The 19,517-nt window shown below is 38.9% G+C and overlaps 3 protein-coding genes across 6 annotated transcripts in view; 2 read left to right on the top strand and 1 right to left on the bottom strand.

Moving 5' to 3' along the window:
• The first annotated feature begins 738 nt into the window (after positions 1–738).
• LOC142399389 (V-type proton ATPase subunit d 1-like) lies at positions 739–15,407 on the top strand. 2 transcript variants are annotated; one of them, XM_075484017.1, is made up of 9 exons: positions 739–753; positions 7,679–7,793; positions 8,263–8,434; positions 8,816–8,994; positions 12,882–12,961; positions 14,241–14,318; positions 14,401–14,577; positions 14,687–14,764; positions 15,033–15,407. In XM_075484017.1, the coding sequence occupies exons 1-9, from the start codon at positions 739–741 to the stop codon at positions 15,204–15,206; spliced, it is 1,068 nt and encodes a 355-aa protein (XP_075340132.1). In that variant the 3' UTR covers positions 15,207–15,407. The 2 variants fall into 2 exon arrangements, with proteins under 2 accessions (XP_075340132.1, XP_075340131.1); XM_075484016.1 differs by lacking the exon at positions 739–753 and having other exon boundaries at positions 7,664–7,793.
• On the top strand, positions 1,594–6,886 carry asip2b (agouti signaling protein, nonagouti homolog (mouse) 2b). The gene is made up of 3 exons (XM_075482406.1): positions 1,594–1,880; positions 4,142–4,215; positions 4,790–6,886. Exons 1-3 carry the CDS (start codon positions 1,772–1,774, stop codon positions 4,955–4,957), a joined length of 351 nt encoding a protein of 116 aa, XP_075338521.1. The 5' UTR covers positions 1,594–1,771; the 3' UTR covers positions 4,958–6,886.
• Positions 15,408–16,218: 811 nt separating the features above from the next.
• LOC142399387 (uncharacterized) overlaps positions 16,219–19,517 on the bottom strand; it is a 47,487-nt gene continuing 44,188 nt past the window's right edge. For all 3 annotated transcript variants that reach the window (XM_075484011.1, XM_075484012.1, XM_075484010.1), the window contains 6 exons: positions 17,860–18,059; positions 17,578–17,746; positions 17,369–17,478; positions 17,132–17,257; positions 16,551–16,677; positions 16,219–16,417 (listed from right to left, as the gene is read on the bottom strand). In XM_075484011.1, the coding sequence (XP_075340126.1) occupies positions 16,407–16,417; positions 16,551–16,677; positions 17,132–17,257; positions 17,369–17,478; positions 17,578–17,746; positions 17,860–18,059 (743 nt within the window). In that variant the 3' untranslated portion in view covers positions 16,219–16,406. The remainder of the gene's footprint in view (positions 16,418–16,550; positions 16,678–17,131; positions 17,258–17,368; positions 17,479–17,577; positions 17,747–17,859; positions 18,060–19,517) is intronic.

Consider the following 19,517-nt stretch of genomic DNA (forward strand, 5'->3'; position numbering starts at 1 on the left):
CTCCTACCCCCAAATGTTTGAGAGGACTTTTAAACCTTTTTCTCTCATGTAAACACACATTTTGTGACAATTTAAAAAAACGGTCTGAGACCGTATTCTGGTACAATTTACTAGATTATTTTAACAGTTTCATGAACTTGCCAGTGTTGCTTGAGAAAATTGTTTATAATTACTTCATTTAATAAAAGAAAAAGAGGGTGTGGCACAGACACACACATATATATATATATATATATATGTGTGTGTTATATAGTTATATATGGTGTAGGTATGCAGTGTCTTCCTATAGTACCATAAATACATGAATAGATATACTAAACTAACATAAAAAAGAAAAATAATGGGTGGATAACGGTACATGTAGAGCACACAGTTCGAGTCCCACCGTGTTGAAATCGTCAGTGTGTATTAATGTGGACCCAAATGCAACCTAATGGAGGCAGGCAGGTGGCATATTAAACTAGCTTTTATAATAAAATAAGAACAAACAAGAGACAAGGCAGGACAGGAAGACCACTCACAAAAACTAAGGAGAAATCTAGAGTATTTCTCTGGATTTCCTTTCTTCACAGAAATAATGGTATATCTAAGTTTTTATACACTGCTTTTTTTTGGCGCTTCGGATGATGTTTAAGGTGATAATAAATCATTTTCACACTAAAGATAAACCAGAAAACATGAAAAAAACCCACCAAAGGACCTTTGCCATGCGAAAGTGTAGATTCTAAATGTTTGGCCATGTTTAAGGGTGCAGTCAAGATCAACACAAGCTAAATAGTCAAACTGTAGAAAAAGCATGGATTTTTACATCTGTTTACTTTCATTCAAATGTGCAAGCAAGTGAACTATCACTGTATTTACAGTAAGGCTTTTCCATTCGGGACATCTCAAATGTCTTCCACGAAAATGAAAACAGACCTCACAGACAGGAAATCCATCACATTTCCCCCTGTGGGTCCTTTTTCTGCCTTCAAGACACAACCATTTTATAATGTCTATTTCATGAAAGCCTTTTCTTCAGACCCTTCCAGTGTTTGAGAACACACAGTAAGTAAGTTCACCATTAAAAAGGCCAAAACAAGACTAAATCTGGTGATATGGAGTAACCATAGCAACTGCAGTGCACTTTTAACACTGTTGACTCAAACCTATTATAACAAACTTTAAAAATGTGTTAGTGTCTTTGCACACAAGAATGGAATTATATCATGATAAATAAATCTATTATGCAAAAGATATGAATTTCTTCAATAAATTAACAAAAAACTGTAATAATTATCATCTTTTCTGAGCCAGTAAACAGCTCATGTCAAAAAGAAGCAGAGGGCTACAAAAACCAGAGGTTCACATGAGGTTCACACAACCAGTGACCTCCATGATTTCCCTTTTGGTGAAAAGGTGAGAGGGTTGGTCTAATTCCCGGAGCTCCCAAACCATTACATTTACCTCTTGTCTTTTACAATTTAGTAAAAAAAAAAAAAAAAAGTTCCAAAGCATCACCTCCTGTCGTGTCTGGAGCCCGTCACGTGGGGGCGGCGCGTTTAGTTAGCGGTTGTTCATCACTAACGTCTTCAGTGGACGCTGCTCAGCTCCATCACCACCACACAGCGAGCTGACGGTTAAAGTGAGGATTTACTTGAAAAGCAGCACCCCCCCCCCCCCCCCACCCCCCTCCTCCCTCTCTTCGATCAGCAACTGACGCTCCGGGATTTATTTAATAAACGTGAGGGTGATTTTCTTGTTATCAGCCGGTTTCATCACCATCATCATCATGGGGAAGATCACCGGCGGACACTTGTTGTGCCTCCTCCTGCTCTCCTTTCCGCTCTCCTGGGCAGAGGACATGAAGAAAGATGCGAGGAAGACTGAGAATGTCGCACGTAAGGATGCGGTCCTTTAGAACGTTTATGAAAGCTGTTTTTATGGAATTTACTATTTTTCAGCGCTGTTTTTGTTTATAGTCAAAGGCAACATCATCTGAAAACCCTGCAGCTATCATAGAAAGAACAAACCGGACTAATCCTGCATGCAGCTCTCGTGCAGGATATTTGATTTGATTTAATTTGATTATTTTGATTTTGATTCACAGCTAAAAAAAAAAATCATGTAAAACGAAAATAAAATGTAGCTTTTACTTCAATTATTCATACACATATAATTTGTCACAGAGAGATTTGTATACGTCACCTGACTGATAAATAAATTTGGGGCTAATTGTCAAAAATATCAAACAGTTATTTTTAATTATGTCATATATTGTTACATCAACAGAGCTTATCGGACAATGCTTGCAGCTTTGTGCCTATTGTAGGCTACAGCTCTGAGTTTTACGCTACACTTTCACACGACCCTTTTGGTTGGTTTTTCTCAGTTTGTGGAAACATCATCAGGTTAACAGCGGAATGTATTTCTGCTATGAGGGAGAGCTGCTGATGACCCCATCTCTTAGGAGGCTTGTTATGGGAGGATATCATAATGTCAAGCAGGAGGAATCGCAGCCTCAAGAAAACATTAGCTTGGGTTTTAATGTCTCTGATATCTGGTTTAAACTGAGGACAAACATGTATGTGCTCTAACAGGCTTTGTTCAGTTTCACCCATTTGATCAGGATTTTAGTCAAATACAGGACGCTGCAAGACATTTTGTCAGTTTTTGAAAACAACATTCAGGCAGCAGATTGTTTTCTTTACTTTCATTTAATTTGAAAAGTAGTTCTATTTAGTAAAATTTATTTATTTGGCTATTTTGTCTGCACAGATCCCCATATAAGTTAATTTAGAAGAGAACAAATGCCAGCTGTTGTTTTGGTGAAGTGTTTTAAAAAAAAAATGTTTTTAGACAAAAGTAATCAATCACAAAAGGGATCAAAATGTGAGTGAGGACATCAGGAGGTGAAACTTGAAACTGTCCCAAGTCGTATGAAGGTATTTACCGTAAAGTAAGTGATACGTTCTTAATATTCGGTGCAGTATTAACAGCAGTTTGGCAGGATTAGAAGAGACGGTGCAGAAGCCATCAGGAAATTGGATTTTTGATTGTTGACTCTGCCCACGTGTTAAATGTCAAAGTTTTAAAGACGAGCGTGTTGAAGGTTCCAAGTTATTTCTCTGATGCTGATAAACTTGTTTTGAATATGTTCAAAAATAATTTTCCGGCCATTAGTTTGATTTCTTTTGGAACACCACACAATTTTGGCTGCCATGTCCTAAAATAAAACAAATATGACACCATCAAGGCTTGGATACTGGTCCAGCACTGCATGTTTGGCCTACTGAAGAACTAGTTCCAAAATAAGAGTTCATGGTGCTGAAAACTTTACACGAGTTACATAATTTTGGACAAGCCAAAACATTAGCAATTATTTTTGTCATGTAGCCAGAGGGAACACATTGTCCAATTGTTCTTACTCTGAGGAGGCTTCATAAAGGTCAACCTGCCTTGTAACTGAGTGATTGTTCTCTGTGAGGGCCTCTGCTTGGAAAGATGCCCAAATCGTCAAGTCAATTAAGCTTTCTTGGCTTGTTCAGAGGAAACATAGAAATTCCAAGCTCCAAAACAGAGTTTCTCTTAATGGGTCAGCTAGTTCTCAGTTTTCACCCACTAATTATCTGACAATGCTCTGATGTCTCACTGCCCTGCTTGTTGGTGTTGAGCCAATTTTGTTGCAAATAATTTCTTGATGAATTTCGGTCTAGTCTTGTGGGGGCCGGGCAGACACTCTCTCCTCTGTACTTCTGTACTTCAAGTCGAGTTTATTTGTTGTTGATTGAGATGGGTATTTGAATGATGAATTATGGTCTTCTTTGGTCCAGCAAGATGACAATTAGCTGAGAATTGTTGTCTCACATATCCAAACGAAGCTAAGAATAGAACTAAAACCCCTTCACGTTGAAAACAGCTTACTGAAGTGGTGTGGACATCTGAGCTTGGTGCCTCCTGACCACCTACCCATGGAGGTATTCCTGGCACATTTGACAGGAAGAGGACCCTTAGGGCAGATCCACAAGAGCTGCCTTATTGTATTAACATTTTGACCGTGAATTTGATTCTTTTGCTTGTGGGTACTGAATTGGCCTCTGTTGGTACTGAGGAGATAAAGAAAAAAAAAAAGACATTTCTGTTCTTATATTTTTTATCCTAGTTTGGAGCCATGCTAAGACCAGACGGCTGTTTGCGAGGCAAAAGATTTCTGCACAGCAGCAAAGTCACATTCTTGTAAGTTTTCACTGATTTACTTTTAGCTATCTTAGTCATATGAAGCCACAGCAGATTCAGTAAATTATCAGCAGGACATACCTGAACGAGCTTAGACCAAAGCGGGAAGATATTTGATTTTTTTGTTGTGTAGTTAGTAGTTCGGTTTGGTTAAAGTGCATTCAGCTGGGTTCTTTTTTCCTTTTTGTGCAATTTATTTAAACGCGTCTTAGATTTGTCAATCGGTGGACACACCACCATCATCTTATATTTGTAATAGAAAAAAAACAAAAAAACTTTGAAGACCTTTGGAAATTGGATTTTGCATATCTGGTGAAAGTTTTAAACATTCCTCTTTACCTTGCTATTGTGATGTAAAAAACTCAAAACGCATGTTTGTTTTTGCATTCCTCTGAATTTAAAGTTCAGCTGCTTCTATTGAAATTATGTACATCTTTAAAGTCTTGCTCTGTGTTTAAACATGCTATTACATGCCACAGGAGTTTTAGGGTATTCAAGCAACGTTTCCCTTTGTCTTCCTTTTCTTTCAGCAAGACATTTTTGATTAATTCTGTCACCATTTGTGCTATCTCAGAAACACAAATCAAGCATTATGAACCCTGCGCGCCGTTGTGGCCGTTTGATGGAAAATTGCTCCTCACATGTGCCGTGCTGTGACCCCTGCGCTTCCTGCCGCTGTCGGCTCTTCAACACCATCTGTCATTGCTGGAGGATGAACCCCCTGTGTTTGAAGAGGACCTAGATGGAACACAGACAAACACATATCTTATGTACAAATACACACAAAATGTTATACACAAAAAGTATGAATCCAGAGGTATTCACATACAGCAGAGGTTGAAAGAGTTTCTATATCTCTGCTAAATACTATATGGACTGAAACATCATCAAATTTTCACACATGTTCTTAAAGTTAATCAAAAGAACCCTTTAAGAAAATGAAACAAAAATATTAAACTTCATCATAATTTACTGATTTATCCATTAATAATTGATACATTATTTCGTATTTGTGGGTGGGTTTTATTTGAAAGACTGCGCTTCACAGTGACGTTGTGAGAGTGCATCATGGCACAAACAGAGGAGAGCTCTCTCTCGAAGTTTTCGAACTCCAAAGTCAGACAGATAGTGTACAAAAGGTGATAGATGGTCGATCAACAAAAAAATCATTCATTGCTCCAACAGAAGGATTTATTTTAGAAAGATAAAGGAAATGCATTTGTTAATTCAACAGACTTGTGGTGGAAGGACCTGAAGCTTTTCTGGGAGTAACACAGTTATCTCTCCTCAATAATTCAATGTTATCTATAGAACCATATATTTTAAACAGTAGCCTATGTATAGAAAGTGTAAAGTTTTTCCTCCTAACTCTTACAATGATTTGGCCTGACAGGCTTTAATGTTGCATTCGATGTACCTTGGAAATTGAAAATTTTCTTTGATCATTTTTGATAAACAGAAAGGGGAGAGATAGCATGGCTGGCTCAGAAGAAAGGAACTGGCTGAAATGTCTCTAAATGTTTAATTAGATCAAAACTCTCCCTGTATGCAGAGCTGCTTGAGCAGTTCATTTCAAAGGCACAAATAGTAACTTTACTTTCATTAGTAGATAAAAAAAATATGGTACATTTGTATTGCAACCTATATTTGTTTGCTCCATTACCTTGTGGTTGATAGACAGCAGTCAATTTCCCACACATGTGTATCTGTCTGTAGTGAAAATTGTCATAACTCACTGAATTTTAAACCAATTTCCAAGCTAATTTGTTTTAAATTATGGATGCTTATTTATGACAGAGGATACTTTAACAGATAAAAAGTCGAGTTACATAAACAAAAAGACTAAGTTTAGTGCAAAATGATTTTTTCCTTTCTTCTTTTAAAATTCACTCTCCCTACTCTCATTTCTGAGTGACATTTCCACCAGTACTCACAGCTGCGTACTGTTGGACCACTCTCCTCAACAGGCAGTGAGTAACAGCAGGATTTTTGCTTAGTTTTTTTCTTGTCTTCAAGCCGTAGTGTAGCAAATACACCCTAATGCGCACCTCCCTCTGGCCTATGTGTTATCCAGGTTCAGCTCAGCTCAGTGAAGTGGATTGGAGTGTGACTTTTTTTTACATTTGTAGAAAATTACATGTTGTCCCCCACATATTCTCATCATTCTGCTCTCCTACCATGTTACTCGTGTGGGAGACCCAAATAACTAGATTTGTTGTTCAAAATGATTTTTTTGTTTGTTTGTTTCTTCCTTTCTTTGTTTTTTGTTTTTTTGTTTCATTTTTTCAGATCCACTGCAAACTAAATGTGGATGTGGATGAAGTTATTTTATATTTTTGTTATCTAATATATATGTCGTAAGCCTATAATTTCATTGCATTAATTTCAAGACAACATGCTAAAAGTGCTTAAACATGACATGACAAGTTACTTTTATTTTCAAGTATGGAAGGAAATCAACTTTATTTAGAGAATTTTGTCTCAAAAGAAAATAAGTTATTTTGAAAAGAAATTCCTGCATATACTGTACGTGGAAATAAAAATCAACCATAGCCGAGAGCCGACAGACAGTAAATATTTGAAAGAATTGTTTATATATCCCTTAGAGATGTGCATAGACATAATGTAAGTCTGTGTGAAATCCAAATAAAGCAATTTCATAAAACGTGAATTCTACCCTGCAAATCTGTACTCTGTCTCTACAGCGCCTGCTTCTGCTATGATATAAAGTGAAGAGAAGGAAAGATGCCTGACTGCACAAAGCAGCACATTTTATGTCTTGAAAAAGCAGCAATTTCCATTTCGCACAGACAATGATTTGTCCATTTAAAAAAAACAAAAAAATAATTCAGTCCTTGAGGTATTAATCCATACAATGAACACATGTTCTGTGTCTCGTTATGTAAGTTTCCTGATGTCCGGTATATAGGGAGGAGCACAAGAAAAATTCTTAGTTATCATATGAGACTTAAATCTGTCTGTAGGGAACATGATGAATGGTAAACGTTGTCTGCTTCCTCCATAAAGAACATGATTTTCTGCAGCTGTCTGATTCATGTGAAGAAAGACATGCAGAGATTAGATTAACATGACTGTCTAAAACGTTGATAGCAGATAGCAGAGAGCAGAGAAGTGAAGTTGACGTTTTTATCTAAATTTTCTTGTAGCTGCATTCCTTTTTGCCATCATGTTCATTGCTTTGTAATTTATTTTGTTCCTCTTGACAAAAACAAGCAGAGTAGTCCAGAAAATGTGACTAATTAATCTGCAGCCAGAGAGCAGGAACTGAGACAGCGACTGCTTTTAGGGCAGCATTGGAATTTCTTGGCGTGAAAGAGGAAGGGAAAATAACAGCATGAGTGTTAGTCAGAGAGGGAATAATGCAGAAGTTACATTAAAAGAAAAGGGATAAAAATCACTAACTGCAGTTGATAAGCCATTTGGCATCATGGCAGGTTGTCAGGAGCTGAGTTTTAATGTGGATCATGGTTATCTGGAAGGCCTAGTTCGAGGAATGAAGGCTGGGATTCTTACTCAGACTGACTATCATAACCTGGCCCAGTGTGACACGCTAGAGGGTAAGAATTAAGTTTAATTTTAATTTTGCTTTGCCAATGTATAGTATAATACATGTAGCTAAATTCTAACTCAAGTTCTTAAGTGCAAGTGTGTGTGAATGTTTTAGAAGTAGCTGCAGTGGAGAGCTGACAGGCATCACTATTTATCCAGTTTCTTCACCTGGAACTCATTTAGCAAGGCATGAAGTTTTTTTTCACAGAATTTCCTTCTGTTTGTGAGGCATAAAGTACAGCTCAGTGAGGACCAGCAACATTTTAAAGTTTCTGAATCTGACACTGTGCGTGTGTGTGTGTGCGTGTGTGTGTGTGCGTGTGTGTGTGTGATTTGGTCTGGTGAATTTGTTGAACAAGTCCATTGAAAGTCAGAGAATAGTTGTCAGGCTTATGATTCAGGCCATTGTGACTACATCAGGATTTTGATTTAGCAGTAGAGTGATAAGAGCCAGCTTGTTTCCTCTCCTCGCCTCAGACATGAAGCTGCACCTTCAGAGCACAGACTACAGCAAACTGCTGTCCTCGTCTGAAGACGACCTGACGGTGACTCTGGTGGACAGCAAGCTGAGGGAAAATCTTGTGACTGAGTTCAGCTGCCTGCGCTCTAATGCCATACCGCCGCTCTCCACCTTCCTCGATTATATAACGTATGCTACATCACCTAATGTGCTTTATCAGAAGTGTGGGGGATAATCAGATATTCACATTCATAATTTGTAAAAAATAGTTCTCTGTCAACTCAGTACTTTGCCTTCGTCACTCATAAAGAAAGCAGTGAGTTCAGTACTTCTGAACAGTTTATTTTGGCAGAGTGTGGCTAAGATTTTCACTTGCAGCTGAAAACTAAACTCCTCACGTAGAAGAAATCTGTTCTGTAACTCACAAAGGTCTCCACTTTATTCCATCATAGTCCATTATATGGAAAAAAAGCCCTGTTTAAATTAAAGTCACATATGTGTGGAAACCCTCTTATAGGGGAACGCAGACAAAAAGATGAACAATTCACTCTCTCTTCTGTGTTGCCATAGTTACGGGTACATGATCGACAATGTGGTGATGCTGATCACTGGGGCCCTGAAACGCAGAGATGTGGGAGAGCTGCTCCCACGGTGTCACCCACTTGGAGCTTTTGATCAAATGGCAGCCGTGAGCATCGCCCGCACCCCAAATGAACTCTATTCAGCCATCCTGGTGGACACACCGCTAGGTAATTGCTCCTAAACAGGATTCAGTTTTGTATTGATTCAGTGTCTGGTACAGATTTGTTGAACGTCCCATCACCAGTTAACAGTAGTGATTGAAGTACATCTTTTAATAGTAGGAAACAACTCTGAAAATAGAAGGCTGGTGTTGTTGAAGATTCATACGAAGGTATCATCTGGGATTTTCATACATACAGTTTTGTGTTATAAAATATCTATAATTTGATATTTATGATATCACAACCCTAAGTAAAAAAAAAAGAAGAATGAACATTTATTTTGACTCGTATACTATTGAATTCTATTCCTGCATTTCAGGCCTGCAACACATTCCAAAACAACTGGGATGGGGCACTGTAGGACTATGAGTGGTATCCATGAATGGCTGAACATTTGAGGAGCAAAAATGGGCAAAAAAACTGTGAGAAAATCATTGAAATTACTAAAAAGACTGTTGCTTGAAAAAGATTTTTGGGGAATGAAAAAGGGAATTGGCGTATCTCTCTCTCTCTAGTGCAGGGGTTCTCAACCTTTTGCAAGCGGGGCCCCCCCTAAGATGGTTCAATGCAGTTGGGGCCCCCCCTCCTCCCGACACCACCCCTCCCCCTTCACGGCCCCACCCCCACGACACGTTACGTTACGTTACGTTACGTTACGTTACGTTACGTTACGTTACGTTATGTTACGTGACGTCACAGGCTCAAAATACTACCCCCTGGTAAATTTGAAATGAAACTAGTCAAACAATAGTCCAACTTCTTGCATTTTGGAGGAGGGAATTTTCGTGATTGATTTTTTTTTTCCGATTTTTTCTTTTTTTCCCCCGATTTTTTTAATTTATTTATTTTTTTATTTTTTCCGATTTATTTATTTATTTATTTTTTTTCCTCATCCTGTAGTCTACTCGCGCCCCCCCAGGAGAGTGTCCGCGCCGCCCCAGGGGGGCGGGCCCCACCGGTTGAGAACCACTGCTCTAGTGCATTAATATGATCATTAAAATCATCAGACCTGTCAAGCAATCTGGAGAAATTTTCGTGTTCAAAGGGCACAGGCACTAGCCTACATTGGAGAACTGGGATTTCTGATGCCTCAGACAGCACTGCATCCAGAACCATCAATCATTAATAACTAATACGACCAGATGGACAAGGGATTACTGTAGGAAACCATTGTCAAACACTACAATACAGAGTTACATTCACGAATGCCCTGTAAAGCTTAAAAAAAGAAGACTTTTGTTCCAAGGCAGTGTCCCCTCTACTGGCTTGGAGGGATATGGGATGAACCTTCACACAGTGGAAGCCTATATTGTGGTGAGATTAATCTGTATTCAAGACTCTTTTGGGGGGGAAATGGATACTGTGTGCTCTGGACCACAGAGGATAGGAAAAATCCAGACTCTTGAAAGTAATATGTCCAAAAGCCATTCTCTGTCAGTGAGGTTACATGGCACTGAAAGGATCGGATTATTGGCTAAATTAGAATAAGACTGAGTTGTTAAGTTCATGCATACACTTTAATCGGACAAGAAATTGGATCGGATCGGATTACTCGCGATCGGATTAAGAGAGATAACTTGGTTGAAAGTCAAATTAAACGTGCTTGTAGACGTAGCCTGGGCGAAAGCCGACTGTTGACTCCGTCAAACAGTCTGGAAAAACCCAAGAGGAATCCGTTTCCATGGAGGGTGGGAACTTACTCAGCAACTTAAATTCATTGGAGTTCCCTTAACCAATCATTAATGTTTAGAAAGGACGTAGGTTATGCGCCGAGGTTCATGCTTACTCTCGCGAGGCTCTAGCTCGCGAATCACGCTTCCCACATCCGCTTTCATTATACCGGTACCATTTGATAAATCAAACTTTTCCCAAAGCCAGTTGGAAGGAGAGCTACGACATCCTTGCCACTAACAAAATTGACGAGGCATTCCTCTTGCTCTTGTTTTAATTGTGTAATGCTCCCCAGAGTTGAGACAACTTCATGGATGGCTTCTAGCGTTCTTCCGTCGCCATGTTTATTTCCGCTGCGGTTGAACTACAATTATATGGACTACAATGGACTCCGCGCGTGAGTTCTGCGTCACCACTCGCAACTGTTTGCTGATTGGCAAAACACTGAGCGAACCGAGGTAGGGGGATTTGGCCAGACTATGTGCGGAGCCAAAATCTTTGGGCGGAAGTACGTAAGGATGGCGTCGCCAGGCTATTGTAGACGGTGAAGCACGGGGTGAATTAGACTTTGCGTTCTGCGCATGCTCGAGGTTTTATCCCGGGGTCGTGACCTGGAAGTTGGAAGAGACGATATTACTGTTGTCGTTGCTGCCGTCAGACAGAAACAAACAATCCGATGGAGAATGCGCCGTTGTGCATCGTGTTTGTGCAATAAGCATGCTCACCACAAACAAAATGTAGAGGGACGTAGCTTCATCATTTTCTCGAATGCCTGAGTTTGTTGTTGTTGTTGGTGGTGAAGCGGTCAACCGGAAGTGGCTCTATTAGCAATAGTTGAAATGGGTACAGCGCCACCTATCGTATCGGAGTATGACATGCTTTGTGCCTATGATTCGATTCATTCACCGCCATATATATCCAAGGATAATCACCCTTGCTCAAATAAGGAACAACTCAGTCTTATTGTAATTTAGCCAATAGTCCGATCCTTTCAGTGCCATGTAACCCCACTGTGTGATGACATGGGGTTGTAATTGTTTGCCCTTGGCAAAGTTCATTTACACTTATGATGGCAGCATTAATGCAGAAAAGATTTTAAAACCAAATGTGCTGAGATGCCAAGAAAAAAAATGGGACCTCTGTGCATTTTTTAAGAAGACAATACAAAACCACATTCTGAGTACAAAACCATGGCTGAGGAGAAAAAGAGAGAGTACAGGTACTGGACTGGCCCACCCACAGTAGAGAAATGTCCCCAACAGAGAATGTGTGGAAAATTTATTAACAATAATATGCGAACCCCATACTGTGGCAAACATGCGTTTACAGGAAAACTGGGATGAAATAACACCTGAAACACCTTTAAATTTCGTAAGAATGAATGGCAAGATTTCACAGTGGTGAAAAAATTCTATCTTTGTTTGGAAAGCTGGCCGTAAATCTACAAATGATGTTGAAAAAAAGAAAATGAAAAAAAATACAACACGTGTAGGTTACACTCTTTGCCCTGAGATAAAAGTCAAAGTAAAAGTAGAAATCATTGTTTTTTTTTTCTTTCTTCTTTCTTTTAAAATGCCCTTTGCATTATGTGTTAGCTTTTTCTCATTTAAGGTCTGTATCTACTGAAAATGTTAAATTGGTAAATTGAAAGCTGTGTAAAATTTCCTGAGGAAGCAAGATGTGTATTTTGTGTTGGACGCTGCAGTTCTTGAGGGCATTATATTCATATTAAACTAACATAAAATGCACTTATTTTAATGAAGAGGAAAAAAACACATAAAGTTAATTTAGGTATGTAATGTTCTCATAAATGTTGTGAATTCAAATTAATTCAAATGGGCATTATCAGCTTTATGAATTGCAAACACTTTGTCAAATTAATGTGAAGAAATTCAGCCAAGCTCACATACTGCAGACTGTCTGCAGCAGTTCCATGCTGGAATGCTTGTGTCTTGTAAACATATTTTTCTCTGAGCAAATGTGTAAAATTTCTCATTGGATCAAGTTGATTTTGCAATAACATTTCATGAAATATTTGGTGTGATCAGGTCTCTTCAGAGTCAAAGTGGTGACTTACTGACCATGTTATTCTTTTCTTTTATATGTTTTCTTATCATGAGAGGACTTGCCTTCCATTCTGGGAGTCAGCCAAATGAAACTATATTATTCAACATGTAGCTTAAAACCCTTACGTGTGTTTTTATGATTTTTTTGCATTGCAGCTCAGTTTTTCCAGGATGCTGTAACTGAAACCAACTTGGACGACATGGAAGTCGAGATCCTCAGAAACAAGCTGTATAAGGTGACTATGGGGTGATGTGAACTGGTACAACTGCTTTCGCTTATCTTGGCAGATAGAGGGTGTTAAGTTCACATAGGTTCTGTACTGTAGGCTGTTTTACAGTTAGAAACGTGTTTAAAATTCTCAAAGAAGACAAGGTTCATAATGTCTGAATGCCTACAGTCATGTGAAAATGAACATCATCTTTCAGTATAGTTCTGAAACGTACTTAAATTCTTGGACATATATTTAAAAAAAAATCATGTGATCCTGACGAGTTTTTAAAATTAGATAAATACAACCTCACATGAACAACACACAACATATTACAACATCATTATTTAACCAAAACCTATCTAAAAATGCAGATGCAGCATATAAAGTTCACCCATACAGTCTCTAGAGGAATTAGGAGGATAAGTATCCAACAGGTGCCGCTGATCCAATACACTTGATTAATTAATAATTAAGATTACTTTATTTTCATGTACAAACACATGGAGACAGATGCCATTCACTGGAGCAGTGGGCAGCCAATCACAGCGCCTGGGGAGCATGGGGGTAAGGGTGCCTTGCTCAAGGGCACCTCAGCTGTGGCAAGGAGGTGGACTGCCGCCCCTCTAGCTGTCAGTCCACCAATTTATTTTGAGCAGCGAGAGTGGGAAGGTGCAAATTGAACCACCGACCTTCTGGTTATCGGATGACCCACTGAGCCACGGCCGCCCTAATTAATCATCAGGAAGTGTGAGCACCTCTTTAAAGGTAGATGTTTAGGCAGTTTGCCAGTCTTGCACAAAGTCAAATGTGAGCCCATCTGTCGACAACTAAAGCTTTGCCAAAACTGGATCATGCAACAGGACAATGATAGCAAACACAGCAGCAAATCTACAACAGGAATGGCTGAAAAAGAAAAGAATCAAGGTGTTTCAATGATCCAGTCAGTTTAGACTTCAACCTGAATTAAAAGCTCTGGTGGAACCTAAAGAGAGCTGTGTATTAACAATTTCTTGCAAACCCCAATGAACTGCAAAATGATAAAGATAAGTGAGTCAGAATGTCTTCATTATTATATGAATGGGACTGATAACGTAATTAAAAAGTGAAAACTTTAATGGAGCTGAAATGGTTCTGCAAGCTCCTGAAACATGTTGTGCACTTAGTTTTTCACACATTGCTTCTGCATTTTGGCTGAGTTGTTAGATAAATAATGTCATACATTGTTGTTCTTCTGAAGTTGAACACACGTCTTTTTTTCATCAATATTTTATTTGTGCATCAACTTTTCTTTTTTTCCTTAAAGGCATATTTAGAGTCTTTCCACTCTTTCTGCAAGAAACTGGGTGGTGCTACAAAAGATACAATGTGCCCAATCTTGGAGGTACTGGCAATTCCCACTTAACGAACTTGCAGAAAGGTTTTGCAAACTATTTAAGATTTGTCTGCATGTCTGTGTGCTGCAGTTTGAGGCAGACAGGCGGGCCTTCCTCATCACAGTGAACTCCTTCGGGACAGATCTCAGCAGCGCAGAGAGGAGTGTGTTGTATCCATCTTGTGGCAAACTGTTCCCAGAAGGACTGCGACTCCTGACCAAAGCAGAGGACCATGAACAGGTTAAAGCTGTGGCCGACTGTTATCCGGTGAGTCTGATCTCTTGTCCAAGGACTCTAATGAGAGCTGCTGCTGTATTGTTATTGCAGACAATGTCATTTTTACGTGTGGTTAACTTTTACCTGAACCTCCCCACAGGACTATAAATTGATATTTCATGACCCTGAGCCAGGTTCAGATTTTAAGACTCTTGAGGACAGATTCCTTGAACAAGAGGTAAGATGCCTTTATTATTTGTCAATAACATTGGGATGTCCAAGGAATAGAGTCTGCAGGTGACTTTTTTTTAAATAGTTCAAGTATCTGATTAAAACGTCACATTAAACTTTTCCACATTCAAACTCATTTAAAAAAACTTGGGCAGCTTGCTTGATCATTTTTACTGTAAATATAAAAAATAACCAGTGAATGCATTCTTTATTTCTTAGATGTATTCAAAACAAGCTTTTGGCTGTCTAAACTTTAGTGCTGTTGTTTTCCGCAGGTGAAGCTAAACACACTCGCCTTCCTGCAGCAGTTCCACTTTGGAGTATTTTACTCCTACTTCAAACTGAAAGAGCAGCAGACTCGCAACATCATCTGGATTGCCGAGTGTGTCACACAGAGGCAGAAGTCCAAGATACACAACTACATACCCATCTTTCAGGGAAAAAACTGACAAAGCAGTAAAGAGAAACACGTGTATTTAAGATACATAGACGGCACGGTGAATGTATTATTTATCTGATCATATGAAAAAATATTTGCTGATTTCTCTATGACCTAAGTAGAACTGTGTGGAGTGGCTGCTGTCACCTCCGTGTCTTCATTGACAAAACAAAAAAGAAGCCTTGTAATCATTGATAAACTACTAGCTATTGTCAGTATGTTCACATTTACATTATTTTTCACATTAAAGTGTACACTGTGGAAAAACACCTTTTCTGTGCTTGAGAACATATATCATTTGGACTTAAAAACTTCTTGAAAACCACCACTCTGTCATTTTGTTCCAGGCCACCTACGCCTGAAAAATGTTATTCAGTTAATAACCCAGCAGAATAAGAGCCCAGTGGATAGACTCAATTTAGGGGCAATTTTCCGTCAGTGGTTAACAAAAACCTTCTGATGTGTGCCAACCACTTTTTGTCAGACTGTTTTACCACCTGGGCCAGTTTAAAGTATGAGATTATGCCTCAAAGAGGGATCACTATCAGCTGTCTTTTGTCAAACTGCAGACAAGGGAAATCTAAGTATTTGAGAAATAATCTGGCCATCAGATTCTTTGGATTTATGTACTTTAGTGTGCGTATCGCCGGCAGAATGACCTTGTAGAGAAATGCAGTCACTAATAATATTGGTAGTCAAGTATATTCTATCAGTTTATTTAGTGGTAGTGTGAGCTGTGTTTGCTGGGTGTGCTAGTATGAGCGCTTAGTTTGTTAGCGTCTGTATGCTCTCTCAAACAGTACAATGTGTTTTGATGCTTATTGAGTTTTATTTATGTTCAAAGTTTATGGTTGCATGGTAGCATGAAGCTGTTCCATCTATTTTAAGTGTTGAAGAGTAAAACTGGTTGGTCTGAACAGGGCTGTGAAGATGGAGAAGAAAATGGTTTTGTACTGTATCCCAGTGGTATTTTGATCCAAGCTACTCAGACATTTCATCATGACCACAGGAAAATGAGTCAATTCTTGAAAAAAAAAGGAATTATATGTCACATTTAAGGGTACATTACATAAGGTGTAACAACACATTGGAGTACAAGATATGAGTATAAAAGTAATGCAGCACCGCCAGTGGTATACACATGTAAATTCATCCATTTTAGCAGCTGACTCAGGGTGTCATCCTGGCTCATCATCAGCTTGTTCCTCTTTCATACTCTGACTGAAACAAAAGAAAAGGAACATGTAGTCAAACGATTATTAAATTAATTTTTTGTATTGAAGTTAAATACAGCACAACAGCTCAAGGATGTGGAAAGAGTATAATGTATGTTTTGTGTATTGGTCTAACTCACTGCACTGGACTGGGACCTCCAGTGGTATGTAGTTCTGCTGACAGAGATGAACGAAAGCAGATGCTAATCTGCAGGGGGCTCTGGAAGAGCTCAGCTCACAGGCCGACAGGAACTGACCAGGATCCACCTAACCACACAGACGCAGTGTAGTAAACTTTCATATCAGTCTAAAAAAAGACTGACTTGAAAAAAAGACTTGTTTTCAGTTTCCCTCAGGTTCAACATTTAATTTTACACCCAACTCAAAGATGATTTATTTAATCTTCTTTAAAAGTTTTCTTTCTTTGGCACATCTGAGGGATGAAAATGTTTGTCTTTTTTCAGTCTTTAGTAGTAGGTGCAGAGTGTTTTTTAAAATATGAGCTTTTCTCATTACAGAAGCCCAATCTTCATGATGGGATCCATTTCAGGTGAGAAGAGGTTATGGTTGCATGAAATGTTCTGTGCCTGATGAGTCTTCATAATGTCTCCTGACACCTCATCAGATTTATCTCACAAGGGAGTGATGACAGTCATGTATTTTTGAGTGGCCCCTTAATCTAAGACACTGCTGATGCATGCCAGCTTTTTTTTGTACTTACCACCCTGAAACACAGACTCAGTGGCGAATCAGGGGAAGAGAACAGAGAGTCGCAGCTCACTGGGCTCATGGCTGCTTTAGAAACTTTCTCTGCTGTATCTGGGGGTTTGCTACATTTTGGTCTTAACTAAAGACACAGACAAATAAAGCAGCTTTAAAATCGATACCGTCAGATCAACAAAAACATTTGTGAACACATGGTTTTAGGTATTCATTTCATTCACTATTTTTGTTCCACCTGCCAGCTGTAGAAAAAATCTTCAAGTGTTTTGGCTTGAGATCCATCAGGCAAAGGAAAATCATTGCCTGCATCATTGTCGTTGGTCCCCAACAGACCAGTGGACGCACCTGTGCAAACAAAAGCACACAGATGTGGCAGAACGTTAAGTTTGTGAGGTATGTGTGCACAAATGCACGGCATTATAAGTCATACAGGTTCCTTCCTACCATGTAACCATCCATCCAGAGTGAAGCTGCACACCTCAAGCAACAGATCACATGACACCAGTCCTCCATTTTGATTGGACACCTGTACAATGTTTGACCCTCTCCTGACACTCAGTCCATCATCACTGTCAAAAGTGTGTATGACACTGTTGTTGCAGTCAGCCTTCACCTGTGACACAAACGCTTTCTTTATACGTCTACTTCACTTGGACAAACTTGGTATAATGCTGTGATGGAACCCCTTAAAAAACGCCCATAATTCACACCTGCAGTAACACCTACCTGTCCACTGTGCTGAATGTCGATGGTGCTGTTGTTCATATGTATCAGGAGGAAGCTCTGCGAGTCTCTATTGAGCATCAGTGTGAATGAGGGGTCGCTGCTGACATCCTGGGCGAGGAGCAGAGGACACGAACCTGGCAGCTCATACAAGTGTCCATCAAACGTCACCACGAACTGATCTGCCACCAGCAGAGCTTGGTCTTTTTGCAGGGAAACAAAAGCAAACAACAGGAAGAAAGGTTTGAAAAACAGTATTGGTTATTTAACTAACCTCCAAGTGCTTAATTTCTTAATAGACTTGTAGAAAGAGCCCAGTTTGGTAGTTTTTGTAACAATTTGTTTGAAGTCATTGCTTCTGCTGGACAGCCGAGCCCAGATGATTTTCATTTTCCCATTAATGATGGTAAGCTGTTCAGGACCAGAGGACATAAAACACCACATCCTGTCGCTCATTCAACTGCAACTCATCATTGGAATGATCTTCATGTTGGTATGCGGCAGCTTTTTTTAATACACCAAATGAAGTGCTGTTTGTTCTGCACAAACGGTTCAACCACAGTTTTATCAATCTACAAAGCATTTACCCAAGTGGAACTGTGCTGTGTCAAAATACCTCTTGGTTAAATTTGGGCAGATGAAAACACACATTCTTTGAGATTGCTTTGTAATAGTTTCCAGAAACTTTTCAATAGTTTCTTGAAAAGTAAAAGTGATGAGTCTACAGAGATCTGTTTTATTTGATATGCATGGTTCACATCAGCCGATGCTTTTTGTGAAGAGCAAAATACAAATGTTTTTAAAAACTTAAATCTGACCCAAACCACCGATCATTACTCTTTGATCGGATTTCAGTTTGCCAACTCAGACTCCAGTCAACTTAAGTTGATTTTGTCAGTCAGAGTGTTCACATACTGTTTCAAACCAACACTCTCAAAGTTTGAATAAAAGGTTCCATCTGTACATGAGCAAAACAAAGATATGGTAAATCCACTTTATTGGATAAATTAGATTATGTTTGTAACTTTGATGATGGTCTGGTCATATTTTAACTACAAATTCAACCTTTTCGTGCCAGTGTATATGAAGAATAATTTAATAATAGAATCCCCCTCTTTTCTGTCTTCTCAAACTCCAGCTGGTCGAGGCGGATGGCCACCCTTCCTGAGTCTGGTTCTGCCAGAGGTTTCTTCCTGTTAAAAGGGAGTCGTTTCTCTCCACAGTCGCCTCAGGCACGCTCAAGACGGGAGATTGGACTGAAGACAAGTTTCGCTGCAATCTGTTGGTTTTCTTAGCTAGGAAATTGTTTTTGAATTGGCTCTATATGAATGAATTGGATTATTTTATAAATAATTATGATTACAATGAATTGAATTCCAATGGGCTTGAATTGAACTTTATTATTTAAGTGCCTTGAGATGACATTTGTTGTATTTGGCGCTATATAAATAAAATTGAATTGAAATTGAATTCTCTAAACCTCTTGTAAAAAAAAACAAAAAACACAACAAAGCCATAATTAATAACTGAAACATCAAATTTTTGCCTCTAAGATTCACCATTGCTATGAATAAGTATTTCATCCCTCCTGATTTCTTCTATTCGTATGTTTCAACTGTGTCAGATCTTTCAACAAAATTTTACCTAAAACCATCTGAGTT

Source organism: Odontesthes bonariensis, chromosome 14 (assembly GCF_027942865.1).
Source record: "Odontesthes bonariensis isolate fOdoBon6 chromosome 14, fOdoBon6.hap1, whole genome shotgun sequence".
Taxonomy (NCBI): Eukaryota; Metazoa; Chordata; class Actinopteri; order Atheriniformes; family Atherinopsidae; genus Odontesthes; species Odontesthes bonariensis.

Bases quoted from the DNA above. Each gene is read 5' to 3' on its own strand.
- LOC142399389 (XM_075484017.1), top strand. The intron at 12,962-14,240 runs GTGACTATGGGG...TTTTCCTTAAAG, and splicing joins TCAGAAACAAGCTGTATAAG to GCATATTTAGAGTCTTTCCA. The intron at 14,578-14,686 runs GTGAGTCTGATC...ACCTCCCCACAG, and splicing joins CTGTGGCCGACTGTTATCCG to GACTATAAATTGATATTTCA.
- asip2b (XM_075482406.1), top strand. From the start codon at position 1,772: ATGGGGAAGATCACCGGCGGACACTTGTTGTGCCTCCTCCTGCTCTCC. The intron at 1,881-4,141 runs GTAAGGATGCGG...TTTTTATCCTAG, and splicing joins GAAGACTGAGAATGTCGCAC to TTTGGAGCCATGCTAAGACC. The intron at 4,216-4,789 runs GTAAGTTTTCAC...GTGCTATCTCAG, and splicing joins AGCAGCAAAGTCACATTCTT to AAACACAAATCAAGCATTAT.